The 22,701-nt window shown below is 42.6% G+C and overlaps 1 protein-coding gene across 1 annotated transcript; it reads right to left on the reverse strand.

Annotated features, from left to right (window-relative positions):
* Positions 1-19,690: 19,690 nt before the first annotated feature.
* Positions 19,691-22,386, reverse strand: LOC121808937 (rosmarinate synthase-like). The gene is made up of 3 exons (XM_042209493.1): positions 22,350-22,386; positions 21,933-22,300; positions 19,691-19,780 (listed from the first exon to the last, which is right to left on the reverse strand). Exons 1-3 carry the CDS (start codon positions 22,384-22,386, stop codon positions 19,691-19,693), a joined length of 495 nt encoding a protein of 164 aa, XP_042065427.1.
* Between the last annotated feature and the right edge of the window lie 315 nt (positions 22,387-22,701).

Consider the following 22,701-nt stretch of genomic DNA (forward strand, 5'->3'; position numbering starts at 1 on the left):
TTTGCTGACATGGCCAATTATTTGGTAACGGGCAAGTTGCCCGGAAGTGATGAGATTACGAGAGCGCAGAAGTTGAAGCTCAAGAGCGACTCCCGATACTTCTATTGGGATGAACCTTACCTATGGAAGATGGAGGCGGATCAAGTAATCCGATGTTGTATACCTGAATGGGAGCAAGAGGACGTACTGGTCCACTGCCACTCACTAGCTTGTGGCGGTCACTTCGGGCCAAAGAAAACAGCAAGGAAAATACTAGACAACAGCTTCTACTGGCCCTCCATCCACAGAGACGCTTACGAATTCTGCAAAAGGTGCCCTCGATGCCAGCTTACTAGGGGAATTCTACAAGAGACGAGATGCCTCAGGTCCCCATAATTGTACGTGAAATATTTGATGTATGGGGGATGGATTTCATGGGACCCTTCCCATCTTCTGAGGGTAATCTCAACATCCTAGTGGCGGTGGACTATGTGTCCAAGTGGATTGAGGCAAAGGTAATGAGGACGTGTGAGTCCAGAGAAGTGGCGAAATTCTTAAAGTCAAACATCTTTACCCGATATGGGGTGCCAAGGGCTATAATCTCTGACTAGGGAACTCACTTCGTCAATAGAACCATCGAAGCCTCGATGCAAAAGTATGGAGTCCACCACCCCTTATCCACACCCTACCATCCGCAGTCCAATGGCCAAGCCGAAGTATCAAACAGAGAGATCAAGGCAATTTTAGAGAAGACGGTCAATCCCACGAGGAAAGACTGGAACCGTCGTCTGGAGGACGCACTCTGGGCTTACAGGACCGCCTTTAAAACGCCTATCGGAATGTCCCCATACTGGCTGGTATTTGGGAAAATGTGTCATCTGCCGGTGGGAGTGGAGCACCAAGCTTTCTGGGCAGTTAAAGAAATGAATTTGAATGCCAAAGATGGCGCTGAGGAGAGGAAGCTGCAGTTGCAGGAGCTTGAAGAGCTCCGCCTTGATGCCTATGATTCGGCCATGTGGTACAAAGAGAAAACCAAGATGTGGCATGACAAGAACCTTCGCAAGAAGGAACTCAAGGTGGGCCAAAGAGTGCTCCTTTTCCAGTCCAGACTTAAGTTGATGCCCGGGAAGTTACGGTCAAGGTGGATCGGCCCTTACACCATCGTCGCCATTAGAGAAAATGGAGCAGTCGAACTCCAAGGGAGCAATCTAGACTCGCCAACCTTTATGGTGAATGGACACAGGGTTAAGCCGTACAGAAAAGGAATGGAGGCATTTGTGGTGGACGAAATTCCACTACTCATGCCTAACTCTCGCCAGTGAGCAAGTAAAATTAGTGGTCGGGTACTCATGGGTAGTCAGTTTGATCAAGCAACAATTTCTTAATCTATTAAACTGATCAAGTGACATCCTAGGGGAACCCGGTCAAGTCCTTAGTAATTAGTGTAAATAATTTTTCATATGTCAGTTTTTAAATCTTAGGTAATTAAAGGTCGGAAGTGAGGAAGGAAACTGATCAAGTGGAACTATTTGAATTTTCATCTGGAATTAATTGTCCACTTGATCAGTGAAATTTGAATTTAATTGGTGGTACAGTGATTGAATTGATCAGGGCAGGTGATGATAGGACGTGCGCAGTCATTGGAAAGAAAGAACTAACTGCTGCATTGGACAAAATAGTACTGGAGAGAAGAGGCGTATCGGAGAAGCTAAGCCAGCTGGCACTCTGAAAAGGCGTGCCTGTACGTGAGGAGTCGCAGGGATCTCAACAGTCGGGGATCTCAACGATATTAGTATAAAAGGCAGTTGTCAGATCCGTATATCACTTTCATCCAAACCGCCTACAGTACATTACATTTGCTCTCATCTGATTTCTCCAAAGATTCAAACTCTTCTCCCAACTTATCATCTTCCCCACAAAATCACCCACCACCATTACCAGTAAAAATGCAGATCACCCAACTTAGCACTTCATCATCATCTTCTGATGCCGACACCGACAGTGGTGAGCGGAGATCCGCCGGCCTTTTTATACCAACAACCAGCGTCCCTACACCAAAAAAAAAAAAACCACCGTCCCATACGGCGCTTAGATAGGATCCTCCGGAGTATGCCCTCCGAGATGGATACCGCGGCGGTTTACGCCACCCTCAAAGCCCGACTGGAATTTCCCGGTCGAGAGACCCCGCCACAACCTCCGCACCCCAAAATCCTTCCCAAAATCCTCCATCTTCCTCCCAAACACAAGCCCCCTTCATGCACCTGAACCTACACCAGTTTTCCCACTGGTACAAAACAGTGGGGACTCCAATAAAGAAAAATAGGGAGGGCCGCAGCCTGCCGACACTCCGACCAACGAAGCAGAATCCGTGCCGCCACCTCAATGTCTGCCACCTGCTTGTAGCCTACTTGAGGCGCAATTGGACCCTGGTGTTCCAGGAGGATGCCGAGCTTCCCAGCCGCTGCCCCAAACCTGAATTGTTTGACCTTGATTTCTTTGCAAGAATTCAGGTACTTGAACGGATACGCGGCGGGAAACTTCGGTTCTACACGAAAGCTCGGCAGGAGAGGCAGAAGGAGCAACAACAGGAAAGGCAGGAGAAGAGGAGAAGGACGGCTGATCGCCCGGCGAACCCCGAGAGGCAACAAAGGCAAAGGCTGGAGTTGGTGCCCACAGCGAGGACAGAGCCAGAGGAGGCTGCACGTGCTGACCATGAATGGAAGCTCCGCATGGAGCAGATGATAACGCAACTGGTGGAGAACTCACATGCGCAACTGGTCGCACTGGCCTGGATTCTGGAGGCTATCCGCAATCAGACCCCTACCAGGCAACCACCACCTCCCTCTACAAGCTCTCCTCCGACTCGGCGCCCATCATCCTCCAGGCATCCTTCGGCATCTCCCGGTCAACCCTCAAGGCAGCATTAGTATTTTCCCCTTGAACTCATTTCAATTTCAAACAATTTATGTTTTTTTTATTATTGGTTTGTATAAATTTGATTTTTTGTTGCTCTTACACTTAGACATTTGTTGGGTCTAAGTGTGAGAAGGTTATGCATGTTTTGTTTGTTCTATCTGCCTTTGTGTTTTGGCTATTGTTTTCTGTGTTTATCGGAATGTTTTGATTGTTGGCACTATTGTCTGGTCTAAGTGTGAGAAGTTTTCCTTGGTTTGTTTGCTTGTGCCTAACCCTTTTTTTCCACTGCATCCAGTCCCTCGAGGATGAGTTCATATGCAGTGGGAGGGGGGGTTAGTTTCAGTAAAATCATACATGTCATGTTTTGAAAATACAAAATAGCAGTTAGTATTAATTAGGGCAGCATGCATGAAATTGGATAAATGAAAGACTTGATTGCTTTAGGAAGAGTAAGAAAAAAAAGACTCAGTATGTTTACATGTAGAAACTTGATTGCTAAAACTTGATCAGTTTGAACGACGCAAGTATGATGGAAATGCTCAATTTTAAAATCATCTGTGAAGCCTCTCTATATGTGAGTTATAAGCCAAAGTAGAACATTTTCTACTATTTTTACAAAGAAAAAAATTACGAGAGGCTGCCATTTAATATTTAGATGAAAATTGCACAAGTAGTAAGGACTAAAGGCATTAGGACTTAACCATTTGAGTATTTTCTTCTTTCGTTCCAAAAACCCGCCTCATCAAACAAGGCACCCCCTAGTTAACCAAGTTGAGCCATATACACTCTTACCCGTTCTTTTGAAAACCCACGACTTATATTTTTTTACAAACACGTGAGAAAAGGGGTCGAGAGATGAATCATTTCACAAGAAAGGGGGGATGACGGCAGAAAGTTGAAATAAAGGGGTAGCCGGGTTGAGCAGGTTAGTCAATCAGGTTGATCAAGTCAGACATCAAGTCAAAAAAAAATTGTTGGAAAATATATGTCGGGAAAAATAGTTGAGAAAAATTTGAGAAAAAGAGGACAGGAAAAAAAAAGTTGTAACCTGACCAAGTAAGTCGAAAGTTAGAGAATAAGCCAAAAATTAAAAGAGGTCGCGACTTGACCCAGTGAAGTATCTAGAGGCAGAATTAATAATTTCGTCTGACCCATCAAAATTTGTTCAAATCTTTGGTCTCTTGACTCATGTGTTTTTCTTTTTACAGTTTATAACTTAGAACCCCTAGGACCCTACCCTAATACATTACTCCCTTAAGCCCCATTACGCCCGAAACAAAGACCTTAAGGAACTATCTTGTGCAGTCCGATTCGAGGTATTAAACTTGTGGCAATACCGAGTGAACAGTCCTAACATCTCTGGTGAGAAATGAGTGACTAAGTAAATCCAACAGTTGTTTTAAATTGAGCAATCTTGACAAACTGACACCTTGATCAAGTATACGCGAAATGGAAGAAACATAAGCTGTTGGCAAATGGATTGACCTCGACCTCGGGTATGATTATTGGAAGTTTATTCGGTCTAATGCATCTATGTGAATATGTGTTTTTGTTTTAAGTCTGTTTTTCCTCTTCGTCTTCTTTTACTTTCTTGAAATGAGTAAACCATGCATGAAATTTGCCTTATCTTTTTCTTTTCTTTTTCTTTATACTTGGGGACAAGTATGTTTTAAGTGTGAACAGTTTGATAAGGCATATTTCATGCATCAGTTAGAGGGTAAAATGTACTATACTTGGTCAGTTATCGTGCAAAACAAGTGTTAAATGTGCAGGAATACGACTTGACCAAGGCAACAAGGACAGGTTGGTACAAAAGGCGAAAAAAGGACAAAAATCGGCTGAACTAATCAAAGGAGGTGATCAAGCTGTTGGGCGGGGACCACTGCATTCTAGAAGGAGGACACGTGAGGCTAATGAGCTGGATGGTGGGCATCATTCTGTTAGCAAGGACGACGTTCTAGAAGAGGGACACGTGCTGATACATGAGACGCAAGGACGGAGCTGAGTCATGAATCTGTTATTGAAAAGCGACGTCATTCTAGAAGGAAGGCACGTAACAATCGATGAGTCGCTCGCTCACAGCGTGAGCGAATATCCTCTGCCAAGATCGTTATCCAGCTGGAGATTGTGTGAAGTGCCTATAAATAGAGGATGTGCCACCTTAATCAGGGGAGCACCTTTACCAGCTCATTTTACCAGTTCCGTTTTATCTTCTTTTTACCATCTTCTTCCGTCTTCAGCAATTTTCCTTTTTAGTTTAGTTTACTTTTTAGTTTAGTTTACCAGTTTAAAGATAATTAGAGAAATGGTTAGCTAGAGAGAGGGAGCGTGACAGAGTATTCGATATCTGTTCGACGTTGTCTCAAATTTCCATCCGAGAGTTTTCCCGACTCTACTTGCTTTCTTATTTCCCGAAGTTGTTAGCCTAGTTTGATTTCGAGTTGTTCTGTAGTCAAAGAATCAATCTTTCTGTATTCCGTATGCTTGCAACATTGTTCTGAGTTTTGGGTATAATTTGGAGTTGTTTTGTTTTCGCCTTCGTGTTTACTGTTGCAGCTCAGTTTCGCTCTTTAGTCTTTGACCAAGTGTTTAATCATGTTGAATAGCAAAGTGTTTTTGTTTTCACAACATGCCTAGGTAGTCAGTTTTTATTCCAGCATGTCACTTACTTGATCCAGTAGTTAGCAGAGCCTTGATCCAGTAGATAGTTACTTTCTGCCTAGCGTAAAATCAGTAGTTAAAAATTCCTAAAATTAAAGCGTGGCAGCAGCCGACCCCTGTTCACTACTCACACACTTGATACACTGGTTTCTCTGTTGGATCGACCCTGAACTTGCCGTTTTACTGTTAAAGTAGTGCAAAATTGGGGGTTATAAATTACATTGGTGGTTAGTGAGAGCGTGAACGCCTTGATCAAATGGCAACGACATTTGATAACTGATCCATCCAGTTCAGTTATCTTCCATATAACTTGATCCACTCGAACTCGAAAACGCTGCGACCATTAATGTATGGGACCCGAAAAGAATTTTATGAAAAACGTACGGGGCTAAAATTGGACTTTAGTTCTAGATTATAATTAAGTTATCAAATTGATAAAATATTTTGACTAATAATTTTAACAGAAAATAGTTATTTTGGACGAAAATAATATGTTTGGGATTAAAAGGTACCAAAATAATATGTTATGGATCAAAATATCATAAACTTAATGTATGAAATCAAAAAGAATTTTAGTGAGGGACTAAAGTCTAAAATTGGAGTTTGATATTAAACAAATAATCCCTTTATATATGTCATGTGACTGATTTAAAAAGTAAGTAAATTATGTTTTCCATTATTAAACTAAAGTGAAGTACTATGAGTTGCTCACAACCATTATATCATGCAACGATGATGTGGGAATGACCAAGTAATACTACTAAATACCCTCAGGCCTCACTTTAACTTCATGGGTCATAGAAATATCATCAGACAAAAAGTGTGTACTTTTATTTTTATTTGATGTTAAAAAAAATATTCCTGTTTTATATTTTATTTTTACAAACACTTTATATTAATAAATAATTTTACTTTTTTACAAAGTTTCATATATGATGGGATACGAACTAAACAACTAAACAATAATTGCGAGCCCAATAGCAGTGACGGCCCATCGGCCCAAAACCCAAGAAAGAGTATCAGTTCGGCACAACCAAAGAGTTCGGTCACAGCCTATAGCTCGGTAAAAGCCGACCAATCGAGCTCAACTCTCAGATCGGCAAAAGCTGATCGGCAAAGTTCAGCAGTTCGGTCTCAGTATTCGACCGAACAAGGAGATAGTGGACCCATGCAGGATCTCCACGACCTCCATTACACCCACGATCTATTTAGTGGTATTAAGCAGTTATCAACCCCCCTACCAGGGCTGCAAACCACGATCTTAGTTCGAATGTATAAATAGAACTTAGATCAGATAGACCAGGGTTAAGTCCTCTAGATCCTGAATCTCATATAGCAAATCAGCATTGTAATCTGTAAGAGATCAAGCAATACAAATTTGCCCTCTATTCTTCCCGTGGACGTAGATTTACCTCAGTAAATCGAACCACGTAATTTTTCAGTGTTGTGATCTTCATTTATTACTTGCATTTATTCCCATCAAAAATTCGCTAAATCATCACTGGCGCCGTCTGTGGGAACACAGAAAACCAAAACTGTGATAAAAGCGAGTTTTTGATTCTCTTCCACCAAAAAATGCGTACCAGATCACATAATACCCATACTTCCGTCCGTGATGAACGTGAGGAAGCTAGTCCAGCCCGTAGGTCTGGAAAACAGCCTCGGGAGAAATCTGCCTCCAGTTCTCACGGTGAAAGAACAAACCACTCAAAAAGTCATCGCACCGAGCCTCCCCAGCAGCTCGATTTGAATGAGGCTGTCAAGTTGTTCTTGGCTGAGAAGCAGGATGAGTTCTTAACATTCCTGCAAAAGAGCCAGAAGCCGGAGAAGAAAACGGCGGATTCTCCCTCCCCCTCCAGACATGAAAGTCACTACCGCAGTAGTGTCGTATCTTCCAGGAGAAAGAATCCTCACCACCGATATGTTCCTTCTCCTCCTTGTTACCGAAATCACAGGAGAACTCCATCTCCACCATACCGTAGAGATGTCGGATTCGCTATGTATGGAGCGCTGAAGACTCCATTTTCGGATGATATCACCAGAACTCCGTTGCCACAGAATTACCGAACTCCGTCAGTGACTTATGACGGGTTAGTGGATCCTCATGATTTCCTGGGACGCTATCAGTATAATATGGCGAACCAAGGTCTCAATGAGGTTCATATGTGTAAGCTGTTTCCCGAGCTGCTCATCGGGAACGCAAGAAGGTGGTTTGATAGCCTCCCTCAAGGCAGCATTAGATCTTACAGAGATCTAATGGATCCTTTTCATAGGAGGTTCTTCCAGAAAGCTGAAACCCGAATCACTTCGGCTCAGCTGCTTTCTATACGTCAAGGTCGCGATGAAAAGATTAGCGACTTCATGACAAGATTCCACAAGGAATGCCTACAAGTAGATGATCTCAATGATCTACTTGTCATTTCGGCATTCCAAAATGGAATTCTGCCAGGAGCTCTCTACAGAAAGCTCGTTGAATGCAGTCCGCAAACAGCTCAAGAGATGTGGGACATTGCGGACCAGTTTTCTCGTGCTGATGAGGCAGACCGTCGAAAACGGTCTTTAGACAGCTCTTCCAGAGGAGACAAGAGGAAGCCCGATCATAGCGATCAGGGACATCCTCGCCGAACTCCTTTTGAAAGAATTCAAAGGGCACCGGTACAAGACAGATTGGGACCACGTCTCAATCCTGAGAAACCACCCGCTCAGTTCGTACCATTGAACAAGTCGAGAGCGGAAATTTTTTAACTGCATTCTGATATGTTCGAAAAACCAAAGCCGATGACGAAATCGGCCACGCGCCGAAGTCAGGATAAATATTGCTCCTTCCATCAAGACCACGGTCACGATACCGAGGAGTGTCGAAATTTGGCAGCAGATATTGATGTTCTTGTGAAAGCAGGGACGTTAAAAAAATACCAAAGCAAGCCGCCGAAAAAGAATAAGAAACAGAGAAGTGCGAACTGCGCTCCTCAGGATCCTAAAAGGCAACAGGATCCCGAAGACGATGACGAGCCGCAATATGATGGAGTAATCCAGACTATTGACGCTCTCCCAGCCGGGAAGACTAAATCGTCTCTAAAATCAGAGCGCAGAGGCTTCAATCGAGAGGAGCCAACACATAAAAGGCTGAAGAAGGAGGAAGTAATTACATTTTCAGATGCAGATCCCGTCCCGGCCATTTCTCCTCATCAAGACGCTATTGTCATTCAAGCTGGAGTGGCAAACAAACTGATCCACAGAGTGTTTGTGGATACAGGAGCGTCGGTTAGCATTCTTTTTAAAGAATGTTTTGATAAACTGGAAGTGGATCCAGCTCGGCTCAGTCCGGCCCCACTTCCTCTGAAAAGTTTCGCCCAGGAGGACACCCGCCCTGAAGGTATTATCAGCCTTCCGATTACGGTAGGAAGAGCGCCTACTAGCTCCAGTACGGTGATCGAGTTTTTGTGGTAAAAGCTCGATCCCCGTATAACATTATACTGGGAAGAGACTGGCTCAACACAGTTCGGGCCATTTGCTCTACTTATCACCTCACAATCAAGATCCCCACTAAAGGAGGGATAGCAGTCATCCGAGGTGATCAAAAGAGAGCAAAAGAATGTTTGCAGATTGCGCTTAAAAGTGCCGAACAATCAGATCGGCACCATCAAGCATAGCAATCACAGCAGCCGGAGTCAGAGGCAGGCGAAATGAACGAAGTCACACCGGAGCCGAACTTGATGAAAGTTCAGTTATACGAAGATGATCCATCCAGAACGGTCAAGATCGGTTTCGCGGGAACACCTCTACTCCGGGAAAAGACCATCCAGCTCCTCAAAGAGTACAAAGATGTCTTTGCGTGGTCTCCGTTGGACATGACTGGAGTGTCTCCCGAGGTAATTACACATCGGTTAAATATTGATCCTTCAGTCCGGCCTATAAAATAGAAGCAAAGACTCTTTGCGGCAGAAAGAAATCAAGTCATCCATGACGAATGCCGCCAATTACTGAAAGCGGATGTATTATTTGAAGTAAAATATCCTTCTTGGGTGGCCAATCCTGTGATGATCAAGAAAAAAGAAGGAGGATGGCGGATGTGCATAGATTTTACGGATCTAAATAAGCACTGTCCTAAAGATTGCTACCCCCTTCCCAACATAGATAAAAAAGTAGAAGCTCTGATAGGCTTCGAAATTTTCTGTTTTCTTGATTTGTATAAAGGATACCACCAAGTTTTAATGGATGGGAATGATGCTTCAAAAACGGCTTTCATTACTGACTTCGGTATTTTTGCTTATAAAAAGATGCCATTTGGTTTAAAGAATGCCGGAGCCACATATCAAAGGATGGTAGATAAGCTATTTCGGCACCTGATCGGAAAAGAGGTTGAAGTATATGTTGACGACATAGTTGTTAAAAGCAGAAGCACTTCGGAGTACGAAAACAATCTCAAATCCACTCTCGACGTGCTCAAAAAAGCCAACCTCAAACTCAATCCCCAAAAATGTACCTTTTTGGTAGATTCGGGAAAATTTCTGGGTTGTTGGGTTTCAAAGGAAGGACTCAAGGCAAATCCCCTAAAGGTTCAAGTTGTTCAGAACATGGCAATGCCGAAGTCCATACATGATGTGCAAAGGCTAACTGGATGTCTAGCCGCACTGAATAGATTCCTTTCCCAAGCAGCCGAAAAGCAAATGCCGTTCTTCAATGTTTTGAAGAAGGCACCAAAGTTTGAGTGGGGAGCCGAACAGAAAAAGGCTTTTGACGAACTCAAAAGTTATTTAACCGAACTTCCTACTCTCTCTGCTCCAACAGATGCCGAAGTGATATTCTTATATTTAGCAGCATCAGATCAAACCATTAGCGCGGTGCTTGTACGAGAAGAAGGCCTAAAACAGCGTCCTATCTACTTTACAAGCCGAGCATTAAGAGGTCCCGAAACAAGGTATCAACCTCTGGAAAAAATTGCTCTGGCATTAGTAAATGCAGCAAGGAGACTGCGGCCATATTTCTATGCTCACAAAGTATGCGTTTTAACCGATCTTCCACTTCGGCAAGTTTTGACTAAGCCAGAAGCATCAGGCAGAATTGCCAAGTGGGCCATAGAGTTGGGAGAACATTCAATAGAATATCTACCTCGGAAAGCCATCAAGGGACAAGCCTTGGCAGATTTTCTTGTAGAGGCAAAGTTCGATCAGGCAATCCCTATTATTGCCGAACAGAAAAATCCTACCAATGATGAACTAACACAGCCCCAGAAACCCGAAGTAGAGCCGCCGGACTGTTGGATTGGATTCGTAGATGGAGCTTCGAATAAGACAGGAAGTGGAGCTGGCATTCTACTTATCGCTCCCGACGGACACGAAGTAACTTATTCACTTCGGTTCTTATTCCCAACCACTAATAACGAAGCCGAATACGAAGCCCTTCTTGCCGGACTTCAGTTAGCGCAACGTCTACTTGTCAAATCTCTCAAAATTCATTGTGATTCACAAGTCATAGTGAATCACATGCTGGGTACAAGTGAAGCCCGTGGTGAAAGGATGAAAAAATACTTGGACAAAGCGCAAAGTATTAGCCGAAATTTCTCTTATTTTCGGATAATCCACATTCCCAGAGCAGGAAATAGCCGAGCAGATACCTTAAGTAAGTTGGCCTCATATCCGAGCTCAAAGGTGGAGGAATTACCGCACAGAAGCATTGATGAAGCTGAAGTACACTCAGTAACCAGTTCACCAAACTGGATGACGCCAATATTAAAGTATCTAGATCAAGGACAACTGCCCAAGGATAAGAGAGAAGCAAGGAAAATCACATGCCGAGCACGTCGGTATGAACTTCATGAAGGAGTCCTATATAGAAAGTCCTACCTTCAACCGTTATTGCGATGTGTAGGACCAGAAGAGACGGATTACATCCTTAGAGAAGTTCATGAAGGATCTTGCGGTAGCCACATCGGAGCTAGAGCATTAGCTAAAAAAGTTCTGAGATGGGGATATTATTGGCCAACTTTGGTACAAGAAGCAGTACAGCTAGTTAAGAAATGTACGAAATGCCAAATCCATGCAAATATCCCAAGGACGCCGCAGACGGATCTATGTGCTATGCAAAGCCCTTGGCCTTTTATGCAATGGGGCATAGACATAGTAGGACCACTACCACAAGCTCCCCGGCAAATGAAATTCTTGATCGTTGCCGTGGATTACTTCACAAAGTGGGTGGAGGCTGAACCATTAGCTACGATAACAAGCTCAAAGGCATTAGATTTTGTCTGGAAGAACATAGTTTGCCGATTTGGCATACCCCATATCCTCATTTCAGATAATGGGACTCAGTTTACTGACAAAACATTCAAGAATTGGTGCCAAGAGTTGAATATTCAACAGCGGTTCACTTCAGTCTCTCACCCACAAGCAAACGGACAAACGGAAGTAACAAACCGTACTTTGGTGAAAGGATTAAAAACTCGGTTAGAACAAGCCAAAGGACAATGGGTAGAAAATCTTCCTCAAGTCCTATGGTCTTACCGAACTACACCAAAAACCTCCAACGGTGAAACTCCGTACAGTCTGGTGTACGGCACTGAAGCCGTAATTCCGGTTGAGATCGGCATACCCAGCCCCCGAACCCTTAATTTCTCAACAGAACTGAATGACGACGGGCTGAGAGCCGAACTAGATCTTGCCGAAGAAAGAAGAGAATTGGCCTTCATAAAAGAAGCCAAGTACAAGGAGCAAGTAACCCGGTATTATAACCAAAGGGTGAAAAAGCTGCAGTTTCAAGTGGGAGATCTCGTATTGAGAAACAATGAAGTAAGCCGAGCAGAAAAGCTGGGCAAACTTGAACCCACATGGGAAGGTCCGTATCGGGTGTCTGAAGTCCTGGGAAAAGGGTCTTATAAATTAACTCACATGTCAGGAGAACAAGTACCCCGAACATGGCATATTTCCAACCTCAAGAAGTTCTATTTGTAAGAGACAAGGTCCGGTCAGTCTTGTGTCTAGTTCGGTCCTAGGGTTATGTGCTTTCATATTTTTATTGTGTCTAGTTCGGTCCTAGGGTTGTTGTTCGTTTTTTAAAAGATTAAAATCTTTTTCGTCCTTTTTTTTTGTCTCTCTATGTGCGTTTTGTCTCTTACAAATGTTACTGAGGTATATTGTTCCTTAAAGGCTGATCCCCTTTTTTTGGATCATGTATTAAAGACAATTGTGAGTCCAAGCTTCTAAGGAAGATACAAGATTCCACAATTCAGCTTAAGAAACAAGCAATTCGTCTGAAACGAACTGCAATAAGCCGGAAACCACTCCGGTTAACTAGGGAAAGTCCAATCCAAGCGATAAAACTCGCCAAATAAGGACACTAACTAAGTCCGGTCAAAGAAGAGTTTACTTCATAAGACCGAGGACGAGTACAATAAATGAAATAAAAAATCGCTGAACTGTAAATACGCAGTGATAGAAGCGAAATGAAAAAAATTTCATTTACTAAGCCTTGTTGGGCATACAATTCCGCTGCCCTACGAGAATGCGTTACACCATTACAAAGGACTATTCTACTGTCTACGATTGCTAAAGTTGAGCCACCTATCCGAAAAATCCTCATGATGCTGAGTTCGGGCGTTCCGAGCAGTTGAAGAATAAGTAGGTGGACGAGATGCTCTGATCGACCTACCGCCTCTTCCCTGAGTCCGGGAAGTTCTAGCACCTCGGCGGCGAAGAGTCTCTTCACGAAGCATTCGCTGATCTTGCTCACTCATATTCACAACTCCTCTACGAACTTCAGGGCGTTCTTGTCTTGACGTTTCCGGTTGCTCCTGAGTCCGTTGCTGATTTGGAGTAGAATTTTGAGTAAGTGGATTAGAGGTTTGAGTTGGAGTGTGAGCATCTGTTAGCGGGAAACGGCTAAGGAATCTCTCGATTGAGGGACGCCGGGAAAGAATGATGTCGTACAGAGAAGCCAAGCGCCGCAATGATTTCACAACTTGTTGGCAAGCCGAGCTCTCCAGCACATTGTTCTTCCGGAGTACATGAAGCTTCTCCCACAGTTCATCAACTTGATTCTGAACTTCAGATATAGTCATTCCCCCGCGCCCGCAGATGAAATCTTCATATGCAGTCCTCTCAGCGATGACAGTATTCAGCTCGGCCTCCAGATCTTTCTTTATGGACTCTAAGTCCTTATTGTTGGACTCCAGCTCCACCAAACGAGCCAAGAGTTCATCATACTTCATCTGGTCATCTATAGCTTTTTTCTCAGCTTCATTTAAAGCCAAAGAGTATAGCCGCTTCCAGTGAAGTACCTCCAGCTCCTTAGAGTTAAGAATACGAAGCAGCTATGTCAGTTCGGCATTTCAGTTTACCGAGCAGGCAGTAAACCACAATAGGAGTAAAAGAGATTAAGAAGAGCTATAAGGAAGACACGAGTGTAGAAAGAAGAATTTTTTTCATTCACAAGAAAAAATTTACACAAGGAGGGCTTCAAGGCCATTTTACAAATATAAAGAAAGAAACTAAACTAAGAGAAGGGAGACGAAATCATACTCCGCCAGTTTCGTCTCCGGCTTCCCTGTGGGTTTCAGCTTCTTTCTCCTTGTCGACCTCGGTCTCAGCCTCGGCCTCCCTCCTCCCTCCCTCCTGCTCGGCGCCCCCATCGCCGATCTGCTGCACCTCTTGCTCGGCGTGCCCGTCGCCGGTCTGCTGATCCTCCTGCTCGGTCTCCTTGCCGGCCTCATTTTCCTGCTCACCCTCTTCTTTGAAAATTGAAGCGGGTGAAACAGGCCCCAAGGAGGCAAAGATGGCCTCCATGTTCTCGTCACGGTCAGCACGACAATTACGGACTTGTTCAGCAGAAAGCAGGACCGATGAAGACGCAAGCTCCTCAAGGAGCGGCAGACTCTGGAGACGCGCTGCAATCTCTCGGCCATACAGCGGCAAGACGACTTCGGGTTCCTGCTCAACATTATCGGTCATCAATTTCAGCAGATCACCGATAAGGGCCGAAAATTGATTGCTCAAAAAGAGTTTCTCCGTGTAAACACGGAGAGCCTCCCCCTGAGCAACCACGGCAGCCGCCTCCCTCTGTTTCGACCGCTCTCTCTGGATGATGAGCTGGTCTTTGGCACGCTGGGCTTCATCCTGAGCCGAGATCATAGCGGCCCTTGCCCTCTCAAAGTCTGCCCGAGCCTGTTCGGCCTGGTGACGAGCAGCATTCAACTTCCTCTGCATCTCATCATAATCGCTGGACGCTTTAGAGAGTTCAACTGTGACGAGTTTGCAGAGCATATTGTTCCTCTGAAAATGGAAAAAGGAAAAAGTCAACAGAGGGGCCACAAAAAAAAATATAGGAAAGAAGCAAAGCCAGAAAATCAAGAAGAAAATTCACCTCTACAAAGTCCTTTGGCCATAAAAAGGGCTCAGAGATATGTTCCGAAGTGGCCGTAACCACTCCTGATCCATAACCCCCCTGGACAATGTCTCTCTCTGGCGCTTTCGGGGGTTTCTGAGTCTTCGCCTTCCCCCTTGCCGAGGTCGATCCCGGCTTTTTTGGATCCGAAGACTGACTCGAAGAGGTCTTCTGCCTCTTCGGATTCTTCTCGGCATCAGACGCCGAGCTGGTGGTTTTCTGTTTCTCCGGCTCCTTTGATTCGGAGGATTTGCGACCAAGCCTGCTTAGCATGTTCACTGCCAAAAAGCAAGAAAACAAAGTTAGTTTTCGCCGCTAAAGCAGTAAAGCATAAAAAAGAAATCCTCACCCTCAGTCTCTTCGTCCGAAGACGAGGAGTCGAACACGAAGTCACCCTTGACGAGCTCAGATTCCAAATACTGTTTCCTAATCATGGGAATCTTATTGAGCCCGCCCTCGAGCTCGTCCAACGGTTCTACCCGAGGATGAGGAATTACGGACTTCGGCCCTCTCCAGGAAAAGTCCGGAGCCGCTGTCCTATTGTAAAAAAAGAAGCGATTTTTCCACATCGGCCATTTGGTTTTACAGAAGGCTCTAAAGGGCTGTAAAGGGATCAAGTAAAACCAGGATCCCTTTCTCTTAAACTGAAAGAAATTAAGGATTGCCCTCAGAGACAGATCCTTTTCTAGTCTACGCAGCTCGGCAGCAAAGGCCGATAAGTGCCTCCAAGAATTTGGAGTCACCTGACCTAAAGGAAGTTGGAAAAAATCAAGAAGCTCTACAAAGGCGGGGGGAAGAGGGAAACGAAGCCCGCATTCTAAGCAGGCTTCGTAAACGGTGGCATAACCCTCCGGCGGCGAGTTAGCCCTATGAGTGTCGTCGGGAATCACCACTAACCCCCCAGGAAGAAAATATTTTCTGTGTAAGGATATCACAGTATCCTTACTCAAAATGCTGTGAAAATATTCTACCGTCTTCTCCCCGGACTTTTTCCGGCCAGAAGATCCCTTACCCCCCTTCCTACCACTACCTGATTCAGAAACATTTTCAGAAGAAGAAGACATGATTCTTACTCTTTGATGGTCGAAAGTCTCTGAAGAAATTCTTGAAGAAGCGGAAGAAAATTTTACGAAAAAGAGAGAGAATGCAGAAGAAATAATCGCAAAAGTGTTCCAATGATGAAGAAAGGAAATATTTTTCAAATTCGTCGCACCGTTTCAAATCCCACTTTTTCTGGATTCTCTGGCCGGATTTGCTGTCGCATTTAATGCAGACACGTGCAGAGCACGTCCCCTGACGTCGGCCTCCCCCTTACACTTATCCAAAACGCCGAAGTGATTCACTTCGCTTTTCGGGGGGGGTGGTGATGGGATACGAACTAAACAACTAAACAATAATTGCGAGCCCAATAGCAGTGACGACCCATCAGCCCAAAACCCAAGAAAGAGTATCAGTTCGGCACAACCAAAGAGTTCAGTCACAGCCTATAGCTCGGTAAAAGCCGACCAATCGAGCTCAACTCTCAGATCGGCAAAAGCTGATCGGCAAAGTTCAGCAGTTCGGTCTCAGTATTCGACCGAACAAGGAGATAGTGGACCCATGCAGGATCTCCACGACCTCCATTACACCCACGATCTATTTAGTGGTATTAAGCAGTTATCAACCCCCCTACCAGGGCTGCAAACCACGATCTTAGTTCGAATGTATAAATAGAACTTAGATCAGATAGACCAGGGTTAAGTCCTCTAGATCCTGAATCTCATATAGCAAATCAGCATTGTAATCTGTAAGAGATCAAGCAATACAAATTTGCCCTCTATTCTTCCCGTGGACGTAGATTTACCTCAGTAAATCGAACCACGTAATTTTCAGTGTTGTGATCTTCATTTATTACTTGCATTTATTCCCATCAAAAATTCGCTAAATCATCAATATATTTATAAATGTTTATCACCCACAAAGATTATCCTATCCATGCGACTAATTTCCTCGGCGTAAAAATTGTCATGTTCGGCCCCTTCGTTTGCTAACGACGTCTTCTCAAAGATAAAAAAAAATAGTCATATCCACTCTAAACCAAGCTAGTAATATATATTCCGCCGTCTCCATTTTAGAAGGATAAATCCACCACATATACTATCAATCAGTTATTTTCATAAATGGAGTATAACATATTATGAAATTATAAATCCACCTCATATACTATCAATCAGTTATTTTCATAAATGGAGTATAACATATTATGAAATTATAAATCCACCACATATACTATCAATCAGTTATTTTCATAAATGAAGTATAACATATTATGAAATTATCCATGAACTATTGTTGATTTCATCCCTTGAAAATGGAATTAGTGTTACGTGAATCCATTCCCTTCTAAATGAGGGACCCCCTTGTAAAATCTAATCCCACACTCAACCTACCATATTTACTGACCAATTATTTTCGACTAGTGTGACCATATTATTAATTTTTTTTCCGACTATTATTATTATTATTATTATTATTATTATTATTATTATTATTATTATTATTATTATTATTATTATGTTCGTGCAAACTTGTTTGTGCCATTATTATTATTATTATTATTATTATTATTATTATTATTATTATTATTATGTTTGTGCAAACTTGTTTGTGCCATTATTATTATTATTATTATTATTATTATTATTATTATTATTATTATTATTATTATTATTATGGACTGTGCCATTTACATTCTGTCACGTGGAAATATGTGGAATCTATTTTTATTGCAAGTATTAAATATTTTAAAACTAAATTGTAGTCTTTCGATCTATTAAAAATAAAATATTTTTTATTTTGGATTGTTCTATTAAAAATGAAATATCTTTAAAATGAAAATAACATCATCTCTACTTTTTATTTCTCTTACTTTATTCTCTCTGATAGAAATCCATGGGTTTCATCCTAAAACCAATTGGTGATAGGACGAGTGACCCATTAGAATTATATAGTGGTTTTAAATGTATGTGAATACCGATGTGGGATAGTTGTAATATATTATTTTAGTTTCAATTGCCAACACCCTCCCTCAAACCCTTCAAGGTGAAGCTTGGAGGGGTTGGACTTTTTTTCTGATCGATTGGACTACTTGTCCAATTTTTTTTTGATCGATTGGACCACTGGCCCAAATTTTAAGCCCAGATATACTGTTGGGTCAGTCATTTTTTTCGGTTTCAGTCCAGATATATTGTTGGATCAGTTAAATTTGACCACAATTGGCGACCCGCTTTGATACCATGATAGAAATCCATGGGTTCCATCCTAAAACCAATTGGTGATAGGAGGAGTGACCCATTAGAATTATATAATGGTTTCAAGTATATGTGAATATCGATGTGAGATAGTTGTAATATATTGTTTTAGTTTCAATTGCCTACACCCTCCACCTTGTTATCTCATAAAACATTTTATTATAAAATTAGCGTACGTAGCAAATATGTTCCACGGACTTTTCCTAACCCATTCTCTTTTACTTTTCTAAAAATTGGTAGCAAGTCAAAGTAAAATAGATGGTTTTGGAAATATTAATTCTGTCGGTTAATTTACAATTAATTGTCTTAATATTTTGTTCAAGTTGTCAAAGTGACCAAATTAAATAAATTATGTGTGCAGATAATATAATTTCCAAATATACAACTTACTACAAATCGTTAGAAAACTTCATTTTCTCATTGTGCTTATAAACGCCAATATGAATCAATGTACAATTATTTTGTAACAAAAAAACATCACTTATTTTTCTTATTCCAGTAGAGAAAAAAGCATTACAATAACTTCTTAAAAGACATGGTTAGTTCTCATGAACATCAAATGTCATAAAAGATGTTCTCAAACACCTTCATTTGCTCCTCCGGGAGCACGATGGCCAATGCTAAGCTCCCGTCATTGACGGGAGTAGGCATCACAATTAAATGCCCCTCGGCCGGAAGGGCACCAAGTCCAACGTAAAAGGGACGGCCCCACCCAAAGTCTACCTCATAGAAGGGCAGTCTAGCCCAACTAGTTATGCCGAGGTTTGGGCTTTTGTAAAGCCCAGTGCCTCTAGCATTGGGGTGGAGGCCGCCCTCCACTCCCAAGTAATCAATGGCGATTCTCAAGTATTCGTCATCCATTCGGGCCACCGCCTCCCGAATTTTGCCAATAGTGAAATTCAATGGCTTCGATTCGACTTCACCGCTCAAAGCAATGTCTGAGGCTTTGTAGACCGCATTGCCGAAGTATCCTGGCGGAAGCGGCGGCTGTAGCCTCACCGCCCGTCGACTATAATCGTCAGCTTGGTTTCTTGGTCTTTAGGAAGCCGATGAGCTTTGCAAATGCATCTCCAAACATGACCTAGCAAATTTTTACATAAGTTAGAAACTTTTTTATAAATGCACTAATTAATACTCTCTTCTATATTATTATTTTTATTAATTATCTCCTTTTTATTTTATCTATTTATTATTATAATGGAAAAGAGAGAGAGCCGTGAGTGCTTCAAATGAAGTGTATGGTGGGGCTTTCCCGTGATCTTCTTGACAGCTTGCTTTGAGGATGTTTAGCTGATCTCGCGTTAGCGGAAACATTGAAAATCTTGTTCCGGAAACATTTGAGTGAGTTTTCAGTGTCGGGTGGTGGATGGAACTCCACGTGGTTGAATTTAGGCTGAGGCCAGGACAAGGCAGTCCAAGTACGGCAGCACGCCAATATCGAGGCTGCGAGCTATTTCGCACCACGTTCAGAGAATATGCAAAGCGGAAATTCCATCCTTCACTTGATGATCCATTGCAACACCTAGGCATACTCCCCCGCATTTGAATCGTGTCACCTTTTTTTTCAGACCAAAGAAATATTAATTAGAATTTGGAAAACAGAGATTTCGACAGCAATTAAAATTAAAAAGAAGATGACATGATAAAATATTTATCTATAGTTCTTGTTGGCAATTGAAACTAAAAATATGACATATAAATGTCCCACATCGGTGTGAAGAGAAAACTGAAACTAGTATACAAGTCTCATGGGCCCCTCCTCCTATCACCAATTGGTTTTAAGATGGAACCCATGGATTTCTATCATGGTATCAGAGCGGGTCACCGATTGTGGGCTAAAAATTGACTGACCCAGCAGTATATCTGGGCTGAAACCGAAAAAAATGACTGACCCAGCAGTATAACTGGGCTGAAAATTTGGGCCAGTGGTCCAACTGATCGAAAAAAAATTGGGCCGATTGTCCAATCGATTAGAAAAAGTCCAACCCCTCCAAGGTTCACCTTGAAGGGTTTGAGGGAGGGTGTTGGCAATTGAAACTAAAAATATAACATATAAATGTCCCACATCGGTGTCAAGAGAAAACTGAAACTAGTATATAAGTCTCATGGGCCCCTCCTCCTATCACCAATTGGTTTTAGGATGGAACCCATGGATTTCTATCATGGTATCAGAGCGGGTCACCGATTGTGGGCTAAAAATTGACTGACCCAGCAGTATATCTGGGCTGAAACCGAAAAAAATGACTGACCCAGCAGTATAACTGGGCTGAAAATTTGGGCCAGTGGTCCAACTGATCGAAAAAGAATTGGGCCGATTGTCCAATCGATTAGAAAAAGTCCAACCCCTCCAAGGTTCACCTTGAAGGGTTTGAGGGAGGGTGTTGGCAATTGAAACTAAAAATATAACATATAAATGTCCCACATCGGTGTCAAGAGAAAACTGAAACTAGTATATAAGTCTCATGGGCCCCTCCTCCTATCACCAATTGGTTTTAGGATGGAACCCATGGATTTCTATCATGGTATCAGAGCGGGTCACCGATTGTGGGCTAAAAATTGACTGACCCAGCAGTATATCTGGGCTGAAACCGAAAAAAATGACTGACCCAGCAGTACTGGGCTGAAAATTTGGGCCAGTGGTCCAACTGATCGAAAAAGAATTGGGCCGATTGTCCAATCGATTAGAAAAAGTCCAACCCCTCCAAGGTTCACCTTGAAGGGTTTGAGGGAGGGTGTTGGCAATTGAAACTAAAAATATAACATATAAATGTCCCACATCGGTGTCAAGAGAAAACTGAACTAGTATATAAGTCTCATGGGCCCCTCCTCCTATCACCAATTGGTTTTAGGATGGAACCCATGGATTTCTATCATGGTATCAGAGCGGGTCACCGATTGTGGGCTAAAAATTGACTGACCCAGCAGTATATCTGGGCTGAAACCGAAAAAAATGACTGACCCAGCAGTACTGGGCTGAAAATTTGGGCCAGTGGTCCAACTGATCGAAAAAAAATTGGGCCGATTGTCCAATCGATTAGAAAAAGTCCAACCCCCCAAGGTTCACCTTGAAGGGTTTGAGGGAGGGTGTTGGCAATTGAAACTAAAAAGATAACATATAAATGTCCCACATCGGTGTCAAGAGAAAACTGAAACTAGTATATAAGTCTCATGGGCCCCTCCTCCTATCACCAATTGGTTTTAGGATGGAACCCATGGATTTCTATCAGTTCTCAAATTAAAATCACAAGAAATAAACATCAGAGAACATACAAGCGACTGAACCCCTAACCAAACAGAAACAGGCATGTAGTAACACTGTGAGGGTTCGTTAATCTATACCCAAACTCCACATTAATATGAAATTTTCTGCTTCAAACAAAACACTCACACTTTGCTTTTAATATGTGAAGGTTTGTCGATGCACAATTGCTTGCAACCTCGAATTAAAATCACAAGACCACACAGAAAGAAATACCGGAGAACATACAAGCAATCGACCACAACCAGATACTGTTGTATATACTTGAATTCCATATTAGTATGATATTTTCCATTTTAAGCAAAACGGTCACATTTTTGCTTTTAAAATACTATCCATAAGACCTCCTACAAATAGAATAAGGGTTACCTCCTACAAATAGAATAAGGGTTGCACTTATATATTGCTAGTATATTTTTTAAATTTTGAAACACAACAAGTACATATACCTGAACTAGTAATAGTGGGAAGGAAGAAATTCCTTGAGAATAATCCACTTTGGGGGTGAGGCAGAAATCGGGGTAGGGGGCGAAGTCCCCTAAGTCGTTGAGGTCGGCCTCGGCCTCTGCCTCAACGAACGCTGCTCCCTCACCGTTGCAGTCGATTTCAATGCAGCCTTTCGCGTCCCTATCGAGCTTCCCCGCCATGGGGTAGAACTCTGAGAGGGTCCGCGCGAGGGCCGCCTTGAGCACCACTGCATCGAAAAAATCAAGGACGGCGGTTGGACGGTAAAAGATATGAGTACGAGTGAGGTAGTTTTCCGGCAAAATGGTGTCCAGATTGGAGATCCATATCGTGGACCTCAGCTTCGCCGGCGCTGGTTTCACCACCGCCCGTCTCCTTCACCATCATCTTCATCTTCTTGCCCGTCTCCTTCACCATCATCTTCATCTTCTTCATCATTTCAGTACTTTTATGTGTGTTTCAAGTGTACTTCGGTCTAGTATGTGGTTTTAGGCCATCCGCAACGCTGTCTGTTATCCGTCTCTTAACCGTCTCATCTCTTAACTATTCATGGGCCCCACTGTACTTTTCACTCCATCTCTTAACTAAGACACAACACTTGCATCCCTCCATCTCTTAACCATCTTTTAACCATCTCATCCCTTAATTATTCATTCAATTTCATTTTTTTTTATTTCCAACAAATTCAATTAATAAAAACACACTTCATTAAATAAAATAAAATTATAATTTAAAATCCTAAATTTTTTTTTA

Source organism: Salvia splendens, chromosome 6 (assembly GCF_004379255.2).
Source record: "Salvia splendens isolate huo1 chromosome 6, SspV2, whole genome shotgun sequence".
Taxonomy (NCBI): Eukaryota; Viridiplantae; Streptophyta; class Magnoliopsida; order Lamiales; family Lamiaceae; genus Salvia; species Salvia splendens.

Coding starts and splice junctions, on each gene's coding strand:
- LOC121808937 (XM_042209493.1), bottom strand. CDS start 22,386: ATGATGAAGAAGATGAAGATGATGGTGAAGGAGACGG. Junction 22,301..22,349: donor GATGATGGTGAAGGAGACGG/GCAAGAAGATGA, acceptor TGGTGAAACCAG/CGCCGGCGAAGCTGAGGTCC. Junction 19,781..21,932: donor TCCCACTATTACTAGTTCAG/GTATATGTACTT, acceptor CTGAAAAAAAAG/GTGACACGATTCAAATGCGG.